Below are 13143 nucleotides of genomic sequence, written 5' to 3' on the forward strand. Positions count from 1 at the left end.
AACTTGGCCAAAAACCTCATTGGCAGTTGCTTTGCTATATCACAGCAACGACACTCGTAAACATACTCATGTACTTCTTTTCGTTGTGGTCATCTGTTCTAGCCAGAGCCTAGAAGCCCTAGCCTATCATCTTCCATAGCATGAGAGATACTGAAAGGTCCTGATCTTTAATTTACTTTTCATTTTACCATAATAGCTTTACCAGACAGATATTTTTCATTGTTCCAACCATGACATGACTTGTACAAATCAAGAAACTGGTTTCCTCCCTGCGGACATGCATCTTTGAAAGACATTTTGGCTTAAGCTGCTCTCTCTCACTTCACATCATCTACTCCATACCACCTCTTTCCCCAGCCTAAAGAACAAATAACAGTAAAACTCCAGAAACAAAGTTGCTCTTCTGCTGGTTACCGGGGCCTCTCACATGCCAATGGACAAGTGGCTTTGTATAGTTATTTCACCTAGCAGATTGCCTCTGAACTGTATTTATATGGATGGCCTACAGCATCACCCAAGTTCATCATTAAAAGATGCGCATTATGACATCTATAGTTATAGCAAAGGTCACAGTTAAGCTATACGTCACTAACAAATCGTAACTTTACATGGAGCATTACTGAGGGCAAGACACACCCCCTCCCTTATAGATCTTTAGCTAGTGTAGACATCATTTTTGGTGGTCATACCTTTAGTAAATCAGACAGACGAGTAAGCATGTCAGTAGTGATAGATGGGATGTTATCCACACACTGGCAGTACTCAAGGATTATTCTTATTAACAGCAACACTGTTCTACAAGAAAAGAAATAGAGCCAAATATGTCACTTCAGTGCACAGCCAAGATGGTGAATCAAATATATACTACCACACTTTGTTGATAGCAAGGATATTTTTAAGCTGCCTTTTAAATGTTTCCTCTCCCATTTTCTAACTTCACCAATTTTAGCTTGTTCAGATTTCTATAACTTGGCTAGATATTTCAATACCATTTAACTTTATTTTAAAAAAGGGTCCAGCATCTAGTAGTGCTAGAATTCTCATTCATCTTTTTTTCCTCTTTTCTTTTGGTTTTTCAACTAATGCATTTATTCATATACCGTTCCCTCATATTAAGGGCCACACCTTGCTCTGGGAAAACAAAATGTAGGAAAAAGGCAAATAAGCATATTTAAAAACACAAAATGGGATGCTTTTATACAATGTATATATAATTGCTCTCGGCCCTTGTAAGGTTTGCATATAGCTAACAGTCTACAATTTTAAAAGATTATAGGTTTATCACACAAACTTAATGCAGGGTATCAATAGTATAAAATATAATATTATTTTCCCTATCTTCATACCCTGGGAAAGGCCTGAAATTTAAAGATGGTAATGATGAAAATATATGTTTCACATATTTTCATCATTACCATCTTTACATTTCAGGCTTTTCTCAGGGTATGAAGGTAGGAGAAATAATATCATATTTGATACTACTGATACTGCTGCTTGATTATGTATAAAGAAAGGTTGGAAAGCTTCTGTCCTAAACAGATTTGTTGTTCCCATTCACTTTTTTACAGTAGTAATTCAGGTAGTTTAGCCTGGAACACTTGACAGTCACCAAGTAAAATGATAGCATCATGAGACTAAGATGCTAAGTGTAGCCCCTGCTCCAACATACTAGGGTTTTAAAATGGTCATGAATTAATTCCCTCACTACAGGATTTATATAGACCTGCCATAAACGGCTTCTATGTGACTAGAAGTCAATGGGATATTGGCTATGAAATCACTGACGAAAAAATGGGATTTAGGTGTTTTTGATTTCCGTTGTTGCTATTTATTTGTGTGATATAAAATAAATGGAATACGAGAAGCCTGAAATTTAAAAAATGGTGAAAGGTGACTCTGGTGATTTGTAAAGATGGGAAGAGAGAAAGAAAACTTATAAAAATAGTTAACTGCTACAAGAACAAGAGGTCCCCAGTTCAATATAGTTACTTTATATCTTACAGAAACAACCATTGAAAGAATACAGGGTTCTATTCACATACCAGTAGGAAACTCTAAAGCTCCATTTTTAAGACACTATGTAGCCATCTTTGCCAATTCTGAGCAAATGCAACAGGAAAAAAATTAAAAAAGACAGTCATGAGCATTGAAGAGTCCCTAATGAATGCACAGTTAGTCAAGGAAAGAGACTGAGCAGCTGCATACACATAGCAGGAAACACTCAGGGACACTGAGCACCTGTAATTCCCACCAAATTCAATGGGAGTTGCAGCTACACAGCATCTATAAGAATCAGGCTTGGCCCATAAAAAACACACACACTCCTTTCAACCCAAATAGAGAGAAGCCAAGAAAATTCAAGCTGGGTCATCATTGTCAGACCAGGCCAGCATTCAAAATAAGTCCCCAGGCATTTCAAAACACAAATCTTCCTCCCCACAAGCAAGCTACAAAAACAAATAGGGATTTTTGTAGGCTAATTTCATTTTAGGAAATTATTTTTTTGGTTCACTCATATTTATTTTAAAAAAAATAGGTGAAACATTACAAGAAAAATGTCTGTAGAAATCTGTAGACTATAAATGTTCAATATGGAAGTTGACAATTTCTTCAAGGAGCTAAAACTAATTCTACCTCAGATGAGATGACATGGATTAGCAAAGATGCCTTCTATGCCTGGTCTATCAAGTGGTTTCATTCAGAGCCTACGTTATCTTTGAAAGGATATTTATATAATGCCATCATATCTCAAAACACTGTTGGGTGGTGCTGGTGTTAGCTACTCAGGGCACCTATACACGTGCAGCGAGGCTGTTCCAACACACTGTAATTACAGGAGCAGACTTGATTAACTGAGTGCTGAAGCGTGGTAATTACCGTGCTCCAACAGACTCCAGCATCACATGCATCAGTATCACTGCACTGGAAAATGGTGGAAGGGAACTTTAAACCCCCCCCACTGCCACTTTTCAGCATGGGGATGCTTATACACGTGTTGCTCCAGGCGTTTTAGAGTGGCTCTCAGAGCCGCTTAATTAAAGCAACCCCTCCGGAGAACATATATAAACACCCTCAGAGACTAGCTTAAAGACCGTTTATTTTAAGCTGGCACTGAAATTGTGAGTCACTGGTTTCTGGTTTTGGTTAAAACTGTAGCACAATATACAAAGGAACCTACATAAGATAATACCCGGTTACTGTGTAAGTTTTTGAAAACTAGGTCATTTGGTTTTGAGTTGTGAGTAATGTGATATTTGAATTCAAGTGCATTAAATATCTTTTTTCCAGGTTGCATCCTAAAAATGCCCCCTAGATATATTTAATACTCTGACAACTATGTCCCAAGGTTGAAAAATGCAGAAATATAAACATCCAAATACACTTTTTTAAACTTTGCTTTTGTTTTGGATTTAATTAATTAAAACTAGCTAAATCATCCAAAAATACCACGAAATGAGGTGAACCTAAGAATGAGATATCATTTCTTATTTTTAAAGGGAATTTCACTGAGTGAATTCCCAATATCATTAATTCATCGGTGTTCCCCTATCTTTCCATTGACATATATGGACAAGTACATTCTAATATTTTAAGGAAATAATACCAATCATATACTGACAATGGGAATGTATGCAGAGATGGAAAAAATCCTAAGTATATGCATTGCTGGAAAAATTACAAACCAAAAGAAAATGTAAATGTTAATGCTGATGCTTTGCAGCTGAAATAACATCTTAAAAAGGTGCATAACATCATACCATATTTTACTACTGCTCCAGAATCAGAGGAAAACTAATCTGGGGAGGAGAGGATTTGTCTTTATTCAAAACAAGATTGCTAAAGCTTTTAGTATTCAACACAGTTTTACTCAAAAGCACAAGCCAACTAACTCATCATTCAGAGAAAAGAGTGCATCTTACCCAACCACAGCATATTTTTGTCCTTCGACAATGAGGAAGTCAGCTGGCTTTCTTTCTTCAGCAACTACACATTATAACAAGGAGAGAGAGAGAGAGAGAGAGAGAGCACAAGAGAGGTGAGCTGAACTGAAAACAAGCGCAAAAAATGGTAAACTATTCCTCTAATGGCTGAAAACCAGTCACTCCTCAGAGCACTATCCTGTATTTTATACTGCATACATGTGAATTCATTTACTTACCCACCACACTTTCTATAATATATTTATGTAGTGCTGCAATACTTAGACAAAAAAAAAAGCTAACAAGGTCTGACAATGTCTCTGATGTTGGAACCCATTTTATTGAGAGGTAATTGCTCACTGGGGTTACCACCTGTTGTTTTGGAAAAATAGCTATGACAGATCTATACTTCATCTGGGTTGCTCTCTGTACATGCCCTCACTAGTAGCTCTGCCCCTGACTATCCCAAGACTGCTTTAGCTAAGAGAGAATCTCTTACTTGAGATAGCACTCCAGGATTATCTGAGTATGACAGGTGACAAACACAAAAACCAGTGCAAAAAAAAAGTCACCAAGATTTGTAGGGTACATTCTCAATAGATGTACAATGTGGTTTGGACCTAGGGTTATCACAGACATTTTCTTCAAGCCTAGCCCCCTAAGTATTCACTGAAACTGCTTCCATTCTAAATTTGGCACTTCCAACTTCCTATCTTATTCAGGCCAGTTAAAAAGCCATTCTTTCTAAAGTTGTAGCTTCCTGCCTTTTTTGTATTGCCCATGTGGGCCTTTTGCTCCTGCTGCATCCCCTGTCCTACTTTTGGCTGGTGAGGTTATTCTAAACTCATTTTTGGCCATTTCTCTTCATCTCCTGCGTTTCTTTTTTATTAACAGAGTAGACAGTTCTTAGGACCATAGCAAAATCATTACATTACTAACATATTTATTTTTACAATGTCTCTCTGAAGAAGAGATATTCTTCCCATTCCCATCTCAGACATGGGGAACTGAGGCACTGAAAGACTGAGTGATTTGTCCAAGATCACACAAGGAGTCTGCAGTCCAAACTGAACCCAGGTCTCTGCCTCTTCTAGAGGCTATATAATGCCTTGGCCTGTGTATGACCCATGGGCAGGCCATACTGGAGTGAGTGCTATTTTAAAGGGCAGGGGTAGCAACACTTCAGTGATGTCGTGGGAGAATTCTGATGTCTTGCAGGGACCGCCATTCCGAGGCAAGGAATTCCTGTGTGGAATCTCCCACAGTCTCAATTAATAAGTGCTTTTGTTGCTAAAAAACTTTCCTAAGAAGTCTCTTAAATTGAGATCAAGCATTGAATGTTTCATCCTTAAATAGGCATTTGGATTTTCTCCCCAAGAACACCATACATGTGTATGAATCAAGAGTTACAAAAGAATCTGTTCTGCAACATTTGACTGCAAAATCTGCACTGTGGTAAATGAAGAAGAAGGAGGAGGAGGAGGAGGAGGAGGAGGAGGAGACCCAAGGTACACACCTGCCTTTTTTTCAGGTAGAGTAATCTTGCCTTCAGCTACAGAATCAACAAGATCCTGAAACTCTGCAGGAACTTCAGCTTGCTTCCAGCGCTCATTATCTAGTAGCAGACTATTTATATACATAAAAAGGAGGTTAAAAGGAAAAAGTAAAATGAAAGTTGTTGCCTCAAAGCTTCTCTTGCTTGTACTACAACAGAATCAAAACTGATGTAGTTAAAAGGGATTCACAGTAATAAAAGATTCAATGGTCCAAAATTTTATCATTAATCCTTACTTACAAAGGTGCACAAGTAATTTTGAACAGTAAATCAAATCTACCCAGCAAATACCCATGCATTAGCTTGGAAAACTGTAGACTGAATAAATTAAACATACATCACAAAAGAAACTAGCATGTACTTCATACTATGTGGACATTGCTGCTGGAATACCTTGCGAAAACAGTGACATTTATGGACCTTTTTAATGAATAATAGTGAAAGCTTTTCTATGCATCCATATCAGAGAAAATTTAACACACATGCAACACCAAAGAAATCATGAAAAAATGGAGCAGCAAGGGGAACAGCACGAGCTTAAAGCCCACTATCCTCCAAAGATAAAAGTAAGTGAAATCTCTTTCACCAAATGCAAATCGTGTGTAGCCCTCAGTCTCATAAGCAAGGGAGTAGCAGGCTGTTATCAGGGGAGGAGCACAGGACAGGACTGACAAATGCAGACTGATCCCTTTCCTATGCGTCTCCACACAAGCAGAGAGGACTGCCTTTTATTGTTGCATTAAACCACCTTCAGAGACTGGTAACAATTGGAAGTAGCTGTCCTGGGCATAAGTACAAAGTAAGCCTCCCTAGGAGAAGGAGGGATGTCTCAGGTCTCATTCCTAGTGTTACCAGACCCTGGCTATACATGGACCTTGTGAGTCCAAGTTGTTACAAGAGGGAGCAGCCTGTCTTCAATCCTTTTTGCAGCTAATGACAATCTTTCTTTAAACAGTCAGGGCAGCCCAGCTGAATATGATTCAAATTGCATGAAGAACAAATATAGCTAATATACAGGGAATGCCGCAGCCTGAAACAAATTACAACAGACAGCTTCACTTATAAATTTGGTTACAGATGTTCCAGGAACAAGCCATCTTTCATCAGACATGGAGAGTGCTATCCAGGGATACCTGAGCTTTGTTTTTCTCTCCTCATGGAATCTATTCACAAATCTATTAGCTTGACTCTGAAGCGCTCCGCGCAATGACATGCTTTTTCGGCCACAGATTTGTTCGGTGTCTAAGATAAATCCTTCCATTAGTCGAGAAAGGGCAACAAATTCATTAGAATTCAGCTTCTCCAGGAAGCCATCCTAAATGCAAAGAAAACCACCATAAGGACAAAAATACCAGAAAGGCACAGGGTATAGACACACATAGCCCACAAATGGATTTAAATACAGTTTGAACTTAAAGCGGACAAATGAACAAATGGCCTGGAATAGTTCAAAAGTGTACCTGCAAAATCAAGTTCACTGTGAACTAGGTCAATATTACCTGTAGACACCAAGTGTTCTGTGATGCATGATCTGGTCAGTCCTTCAGGCACCCCACACTATGCTTCTCTCTCTCTTCCAATTCCTTGCTGTACCAGGCTGCCCTCATAAATGGCCAGAACTCTGCAGCCCCCTTTTTTGCCTTTTGTTGTCCATGAGCTCCCTTGCACTGCTTGTCCAATAAAAGCTATCTAATGCCCAGTTGTGTTCTCACTCCCTACTCAAACATAGCTCCTCATCATGTCCCCATAGTCCCTGGGAACCCCAAAACACAGGTACTTTGCACTCCTCCTCTCCAAGGCATCCCAGGTCAGTCAAGTGCAGGTTACTGAACTTTACTGAACCTGTATTTAGGAGAACAAGCAAAGCAGAAAAGTGAAAACTCCTCTAGCCACAGGTCACACCCCCTGGGAGCCCTCCTAAGCACCCCCCACTCAAACTTACCCACTGTAAGGCATGCAGGGCTGGGTGATCACCCCTACTCCCAGTGTCTAAAAGATGACCACTCCACCTGGAACATTAAGGTCCTCTATGTGCAGACACCTCTGCCTTACAACAATTATGAACTAGTTCCCAATGAGTGACATTTGGGAATGATTTGATTGTTACATGTGTCCATACCCACAAACTTAAAAGAAAGACTTGCCAGTTTGTCTGAGAGCCAGGCCTTATCTAGAGACTGACAGGACAGGAAACCAGCTCCTAATAATGATCTGAAGTGAACCAAAAGTAACTGCAGGGAAGACATAGCTATTGAGTCTGACCGGTACCAGTACGCAGTAATACCATGGGAAAAGCCACAATTACTTAGTGGTGAGTCTTTCTAGGAATGTTGTACCTGTGCCCTGACAATGACAAATCTTGGCCTCTGCCCAGGCCTGCCCTATCATCTTCTGGAAAGGGTGGGAAGGGTGAAACAAACTTCAGGTGTAGGTTTAAGCCCCAGAGCATAAGCTTACTAAGGTCCCATTTAGCTTATGTTTTACATTAGTTTTTAGGGAGCCTCGTTATTTGTAACCCAGATGCAATGTTAACTGACATAACGATCATATTGAACATGAGTTATCTTCATCTACACTTACTGGACATCTGACCCAGCTGCTCCACTAAAATATCATTTATGGGCCAACACCAACCCTAAGGTAGATCACAAAGTGAGCTAAAGCAAACCAGAATGCTGTCTCAGCACACCTGCAGATAGAACCACGGTTCCTAGAACCCAAGCTTTTAGTGCCTTGTTGGGTTGGTTGTGAAGGTACCTTTCACAGGCAATGCAACACTTAGCTGTTTTAGTAAGTCTACAAAGACAGATGCAAACATAAGTTTCATAAGGGCTATGACCTGTCCCTCATTAATTTGAAATAACCAAAGAAAATAATTTTAAAAGCTAACATTTATCTCTGGCTTTGCTTCGACTTAGACTTTTCCCACCAAAATGTCTGACTCCGACTAACACTGGCTAAGCAACAATGAAGACAAGGACTTTCAGGGGTCCTGGTGCAAGAGCCACTGGCATTTTAAGCAACAGTTATCCCCCCAAACAAGGCAGATTAAAAGGCTGCTGGCATCTGGTCCAGGCTGGGGCCTCCACAGTTGCTACCACTAGTGTAGCTGCAAAGATGGGCAGGTACAAAAGGAAAAATCTATTGTATGCAAATCCAGTCCCACTGTCTCTTGTTTTAGTGGAAAATAGTACTCAATTTAAACAGTGTCTGACAATGATGCATTATGTAAAAGCCAGTGAGCTCTGGGACATAAGCTCTTGGATCACATGGGCATTTACTTGCTTTCAGTACAAGATATAATTTCAAAAATCTACAAGGAAAATATCCTCCTTAATCATTCAAACCCCAACAAGTAGTATGTGCAATTTTTTCATTAAGGTTGCTGGTCTGATGGAAGTACATTACCTTTGCCCTTGCCATGAGGAACTTGACAGATCGATCATGGCAGATATCAGAGGCACTATAAAGCAACTCTTGAATGTTATTTGCCAGCTTGCCCAGTTCCAGGTCAGTCAGCTTCATGTCATCGCTGATGCTAAAAATGACAGAAACATTTGTTTGCAAATGATTTTACAAAGGGTACAATCACATTCTGAGGGAGGGAAGACAAAAGCAGTAGCTGTCAGGTAAATCATGTCAATTCCAAGGCTGCTTTCTAACTTTTCATAGTTATGAATTTTCTTACCAGCTGTCAGCATCTCATCAGGCTCTACAACAAGCAAATACATGTTTGTATTTGCTCTCTCTCTCCTCTTTTTTTTAATTAACGATACAGTCAATAATTGGAGTTAGGCATTTCTGGGAGATCACTTCACAATTGCTAATACACTCCTTACACTTTGACCTCCCTGGACACTCCATCGCTGACCTCAAGAGTGGCTGTTCTTAGACAACAGAACTTTAATAACAAACCTGAACAAGAAGTGAGACCCAAGAAGTCATCCTCCCGCTTTACTCAGCCTTGGTAAGGCTGCAGCTGGAGTACTGCATCCAATTCTGGGCTCCACAGTTTAGAAAGGACATGGAGAAGCTTGAGAGAGAGTCCAGAGGAAAGCCATGCGCAGGATTAGAGGTCAAGAAAACAGGTCTTATGAGGAGAGCCTGAGAGGCATGGGACTTTTCAGCCTGGAGAAGAGAAGGCTCAGGGGGGACTTGGTGGCAGCCTATAAGTACATAAGGAGTGTGCATCAGGAACTAGGGGAATATATGTTCACCAGGGCACCCCAAGGGAAGACAAGGTCTAACAGTCACAAACTGCCGGAAGACCGTTTTAGACTAGACATAAAGAAAAAATTCTTTACCGTCCAAGTCTCCAGAGTCTGGACTAGACTCCCACCAGAAGTGGTGCAAGCACCTGCTCTGAATACCTTTAAGAAACACTTGGATGCTTATCTTGCTGGGGTGATCTTACCCCAGCTGACTTCCTGCCCCTTGGGCAGGGGGCTGGACCCAATGATCTTGTGAGGTCCCTTCCAGCCCTAATGTCTACGGAAACTGTGAGAAACTGTGGAATAAGAAAACACAATCCAATCTGTGGATGATAAGTATGGTCTGAACCAAGACTATGGGTTCTTATCCCACTGCTTGGATTAGTTTTTATAATCTTTATGTCCCTGAGTGGGTTTAACTGCCTTGTTTTCTCTCTCCTACCCACCTTCCCTCTCTCAGAAGTGGCCCCTCCCTTTTCTCCCCACCACTTCCCTACCCTCTGTATTCTAATCACTACTTTTTATTTAGAAGCTCTGCTTCCTGCAGTCCCTTCACAGCATCTGATGGAGTAAGCCTACTCATTAGGAAAGCTTATGCTATGAATATCTGATCTAGTTAGTTTATACAGTGCAAATCTACCCTGCTTTCTGCCTGATTTCATACTAACATTTTTTTCTTTTCTGAAGCCAGTTAAAAATAAGGCAGCCCCTGTAGCTATTTACACGTCACCAATTTGTAGCTGACATAGACATGCTTCTCACTCCCATGAAACATGAAAGCAGCAACACACTGCAGCATTTCGATCAAGTCTGCTTGATGCATCTGTATCAAGAGTTGCTTCTAATGAAAAGACTTGTACCCAAGCTTGACACATTATGCAGAGCTATTTACATAGGTGGGTGACTTCACAAAAAGAATGGAATTCACAAAAGCTGCCCAGAAGTTACGTCAGCAGTGGCCAGTGTGCGGTGGGACAATGGTGACCATGTTACTACAGCAGTCAGAACGGTTTACTCAGCCATTCCATTGATCAATGTCACACTGAGATCTAGTCAACCAGGAACTGCAGCAAATGTGCATCTGGAGGCACAGATGCTCCTTGTTAGCTAAGGCACATTACACCTAATCAAAGTTCACCTAAAAAGGAACTCTTGGGCCTTTGTACACACCACAAAATTGGCCTTTAAAGTGGCTTAAATGACCTTTTGCACCACTTTAATGCTGCTGCTGTTGGCACGCTCGGCAGCATATTCCGCTTTAAATGATTTTGGTATGTAGCAAAATAAAACACTTCTGAGGTGTTTTAGTTTGCTACCTAACAAAGTGCAACAGGGAAAAAACAAAAGATCAGGCTCACACTTTTTTTTTTCCCCCCTTCAGTGGAGCCTGCCTGCACAGGCTGCCGCTGGGTCCCACAGCCCCTGACCTGCATGGGGCCCGCCAAGCCCCGAGCACATCAGCTTCCAGTGCCCCATGCCTGGAGCCTGCCTGCCTGAGCTGTGAGGGGGCCTAGTGCTTCCCTCTGTGGCTGCAGGGAGGCAGGGAAGGGGTGGGGGGGAGTGTTTCCCTCTGTGGCTGCAACACCCCCTGGGACTGCCCGAGTCAGGTGTCACCTGAGGAGCCCCCATGCAGCTCAGGGACCGCTCGGCCCACCAGCAGCTCAGCAGCTCAGCACCCCCACCCCGCCACCCAAAGAGGCAGGTAAGGATCAGGCCCCCACCCTTGTGTACGTGCCACGGGGGGTTAGTTCAATTTAATTCTCTTAAATTGAAGTGGTGTTTTTAAAAACCCACCATTTCAATTTAGGGAGAACTAAGCTGAATTAAACCCCCATAGTGTGTACAAACAGCCCTTATTACCTCCCTCCTCTGCAGGTGCAGAGGCTCCCCAAGAAACAAGATGCTTCTGTTGTACAAGAAGTGGTGTTGGCTCCCTGTGCAACTGCAGGTAGAAACATGAGGCCCAGGGAGGAGGCAAAGGAGGACAGTACTGTTTTGTAGCCCCTACTGTCTTTCCTCAGGGAACAATGACTGCATTTCTTTCATTCAATTTACTTAGTAAAGTAAGATCCACTAGCATAAATTTCACTCTGGGGGGTAATAAAACCACCTTTGTTCAACTAACACATGTTAATGTTAGTGTTGCTAGGACAGGGGCCAGATTAAGCAGAGTACAGGAGGCACGTTTACTTACATAATTTCCACTCCCCCTGGTGTAACAGAAGATGATGTTTGCTCTTTGCTGGATGAAGAGTCAGTAGTGCATTCTGGTTCAGAGACTGAATCACTGTTGGAAGGCTCACTATTCGGGGAAACATTTCTTTGAGAGGTAGTGTCAACTGCTACAGATGGGATCTCTCTCTCACCGAATGCATCACTGATAAACATGCCATCATGAGTCAAATAAGCCACTTCTGTGTCCACAATATTGTCTTTTGTAGAGTTCTTCTGCAATGAAGTTTCCTCCTGCTCCCTGGTCTTTTGGTTCTTGTCTAGAACCAAAAGAACCACGCTACGAATAACATTTAATGTTGCCTAGGATCAAATATAACGTTTATTACCAAAAATAAAATCATACCCTAACCATACTTACTTTAAAAAAAAAGTTTTTTGTATGAAAAACTGAAATATTTATATTGCGCCATTTGCTTACTTAGTACTCAGTCTGGTACTTTGGCCAGTATCAGATGTTTCTGAGGAAGGTGCAAAAAATGCCACACTTGAGTTAATTTTCTCCTTAAAAAGGTCACATACTAATCCTTCATCACTTGTGACTGACTTAAAGTGATACAAGATTTGTATGTTCCTTCCATTATTCTCTTTGCTAACATTAACTATTATAGCTCTCAATACTGATACCCACACAAAGATACAATACCTATTTCCGTCAAATATCAGGAATGTTATCCAGATGGGGCTCCCCATGGATCTGTGGGGACCCTCATGGACTGTGGCCTTGCATGCTAGTTCAGGCATACAGGGTGGTGTCACGGAGCCCAATGCTAGCACACAGGTCTTGGGGGAGGTGGCACGGTGCCCAAGAGCCCAATCCCAGCTGAGTGGAGATAGTGTGGGGCCCCCAAAGCCCGATTCTTGGAGATCACAGGTAGACCTTGGGCCCAATCCTGGTGCTTGGGGGCAGCAAAGGGCCCAATCCAGTCTGTGGACCAGCCCCATGCCCTTCTACATAAACATATGAAAAGCCTGCATGAAACACCTGAGAAACATGCATATCTTACCTTAATTCTTTTGAGGAAGATAGTAAATTTAGAAAAAACACTCTTCAGTAGATCAAACCACTGAGGAAAATTCATCATTCTCATTTGGTCTGCAAGTCTATCCAAAGAAGACAATGATTATTTATCTTTCAAGTGATGTACAGACAATAGTGACTGCTGATATTTAAAGAAAAACAGATTGTCAAGTAAAATCTGTAAATATGAAGAAAAGCATAAGC

General features: G+C 41.3%; 1 protein-coding gene across 4 annotated transcripts in view; it reads right to left on the reverse strand.

The window, feature by feature from the left end:
- VPS54 (VPS54, GARP complex subunit) overlaps positions 1-13143 on the reverse strand; it is a 68538-nt gene that overhangs the window by 14181 nt on the left and 41214 nt on the right. For all 4 annotated transcript variants that reach the window (XR_003091873.1, XM_025192338.1, XM_025192331.1 and 1 more), the window contains 7 exons: positions 12926-13022; positions 11881-12221; positions 8884-9013; positions 6609-6790; positions 5437-5546; positions 3921-3984; positions 690-795 (listed from right to left, as the gene is read on the reverse strand). Coding sequence is in view for 3 of the 4 variants with exons in the window: in XM_025192338.1 (XP_025048123.1) it covers positions 690-795; positions 3921-3984; positions 5437-5546; positions 6609-6790; positions 8884-9013; positions 11881-12221; positions 12926-13022 (1030 nt within the window). In the remaining variant the exon portion in view is untranslated. The remainder of the gene's footprint in view (positions 1-689; positions 796-3920; positions 3985-5436; positions 5547-6608; positions 6791-8883; positions 9014-11880; positions 12222-12925; positions 13023-13143) is intronic.

Source organism: Alligator sinensis, unplaced genomic scaffold (genome assembly GCF_000455745.1).
Source record: "Alligator sinensis unplaced genomic scaffold, ASM45574v1 scaffold219_1, whole genome shotgun sequence".
In the NCBI taxonomy this organism is placed as follows: Eukaryota; Metazoa; Chordata; order Crocodylia; family Alligatoridae; genus Alligator; species Alligator sinensis.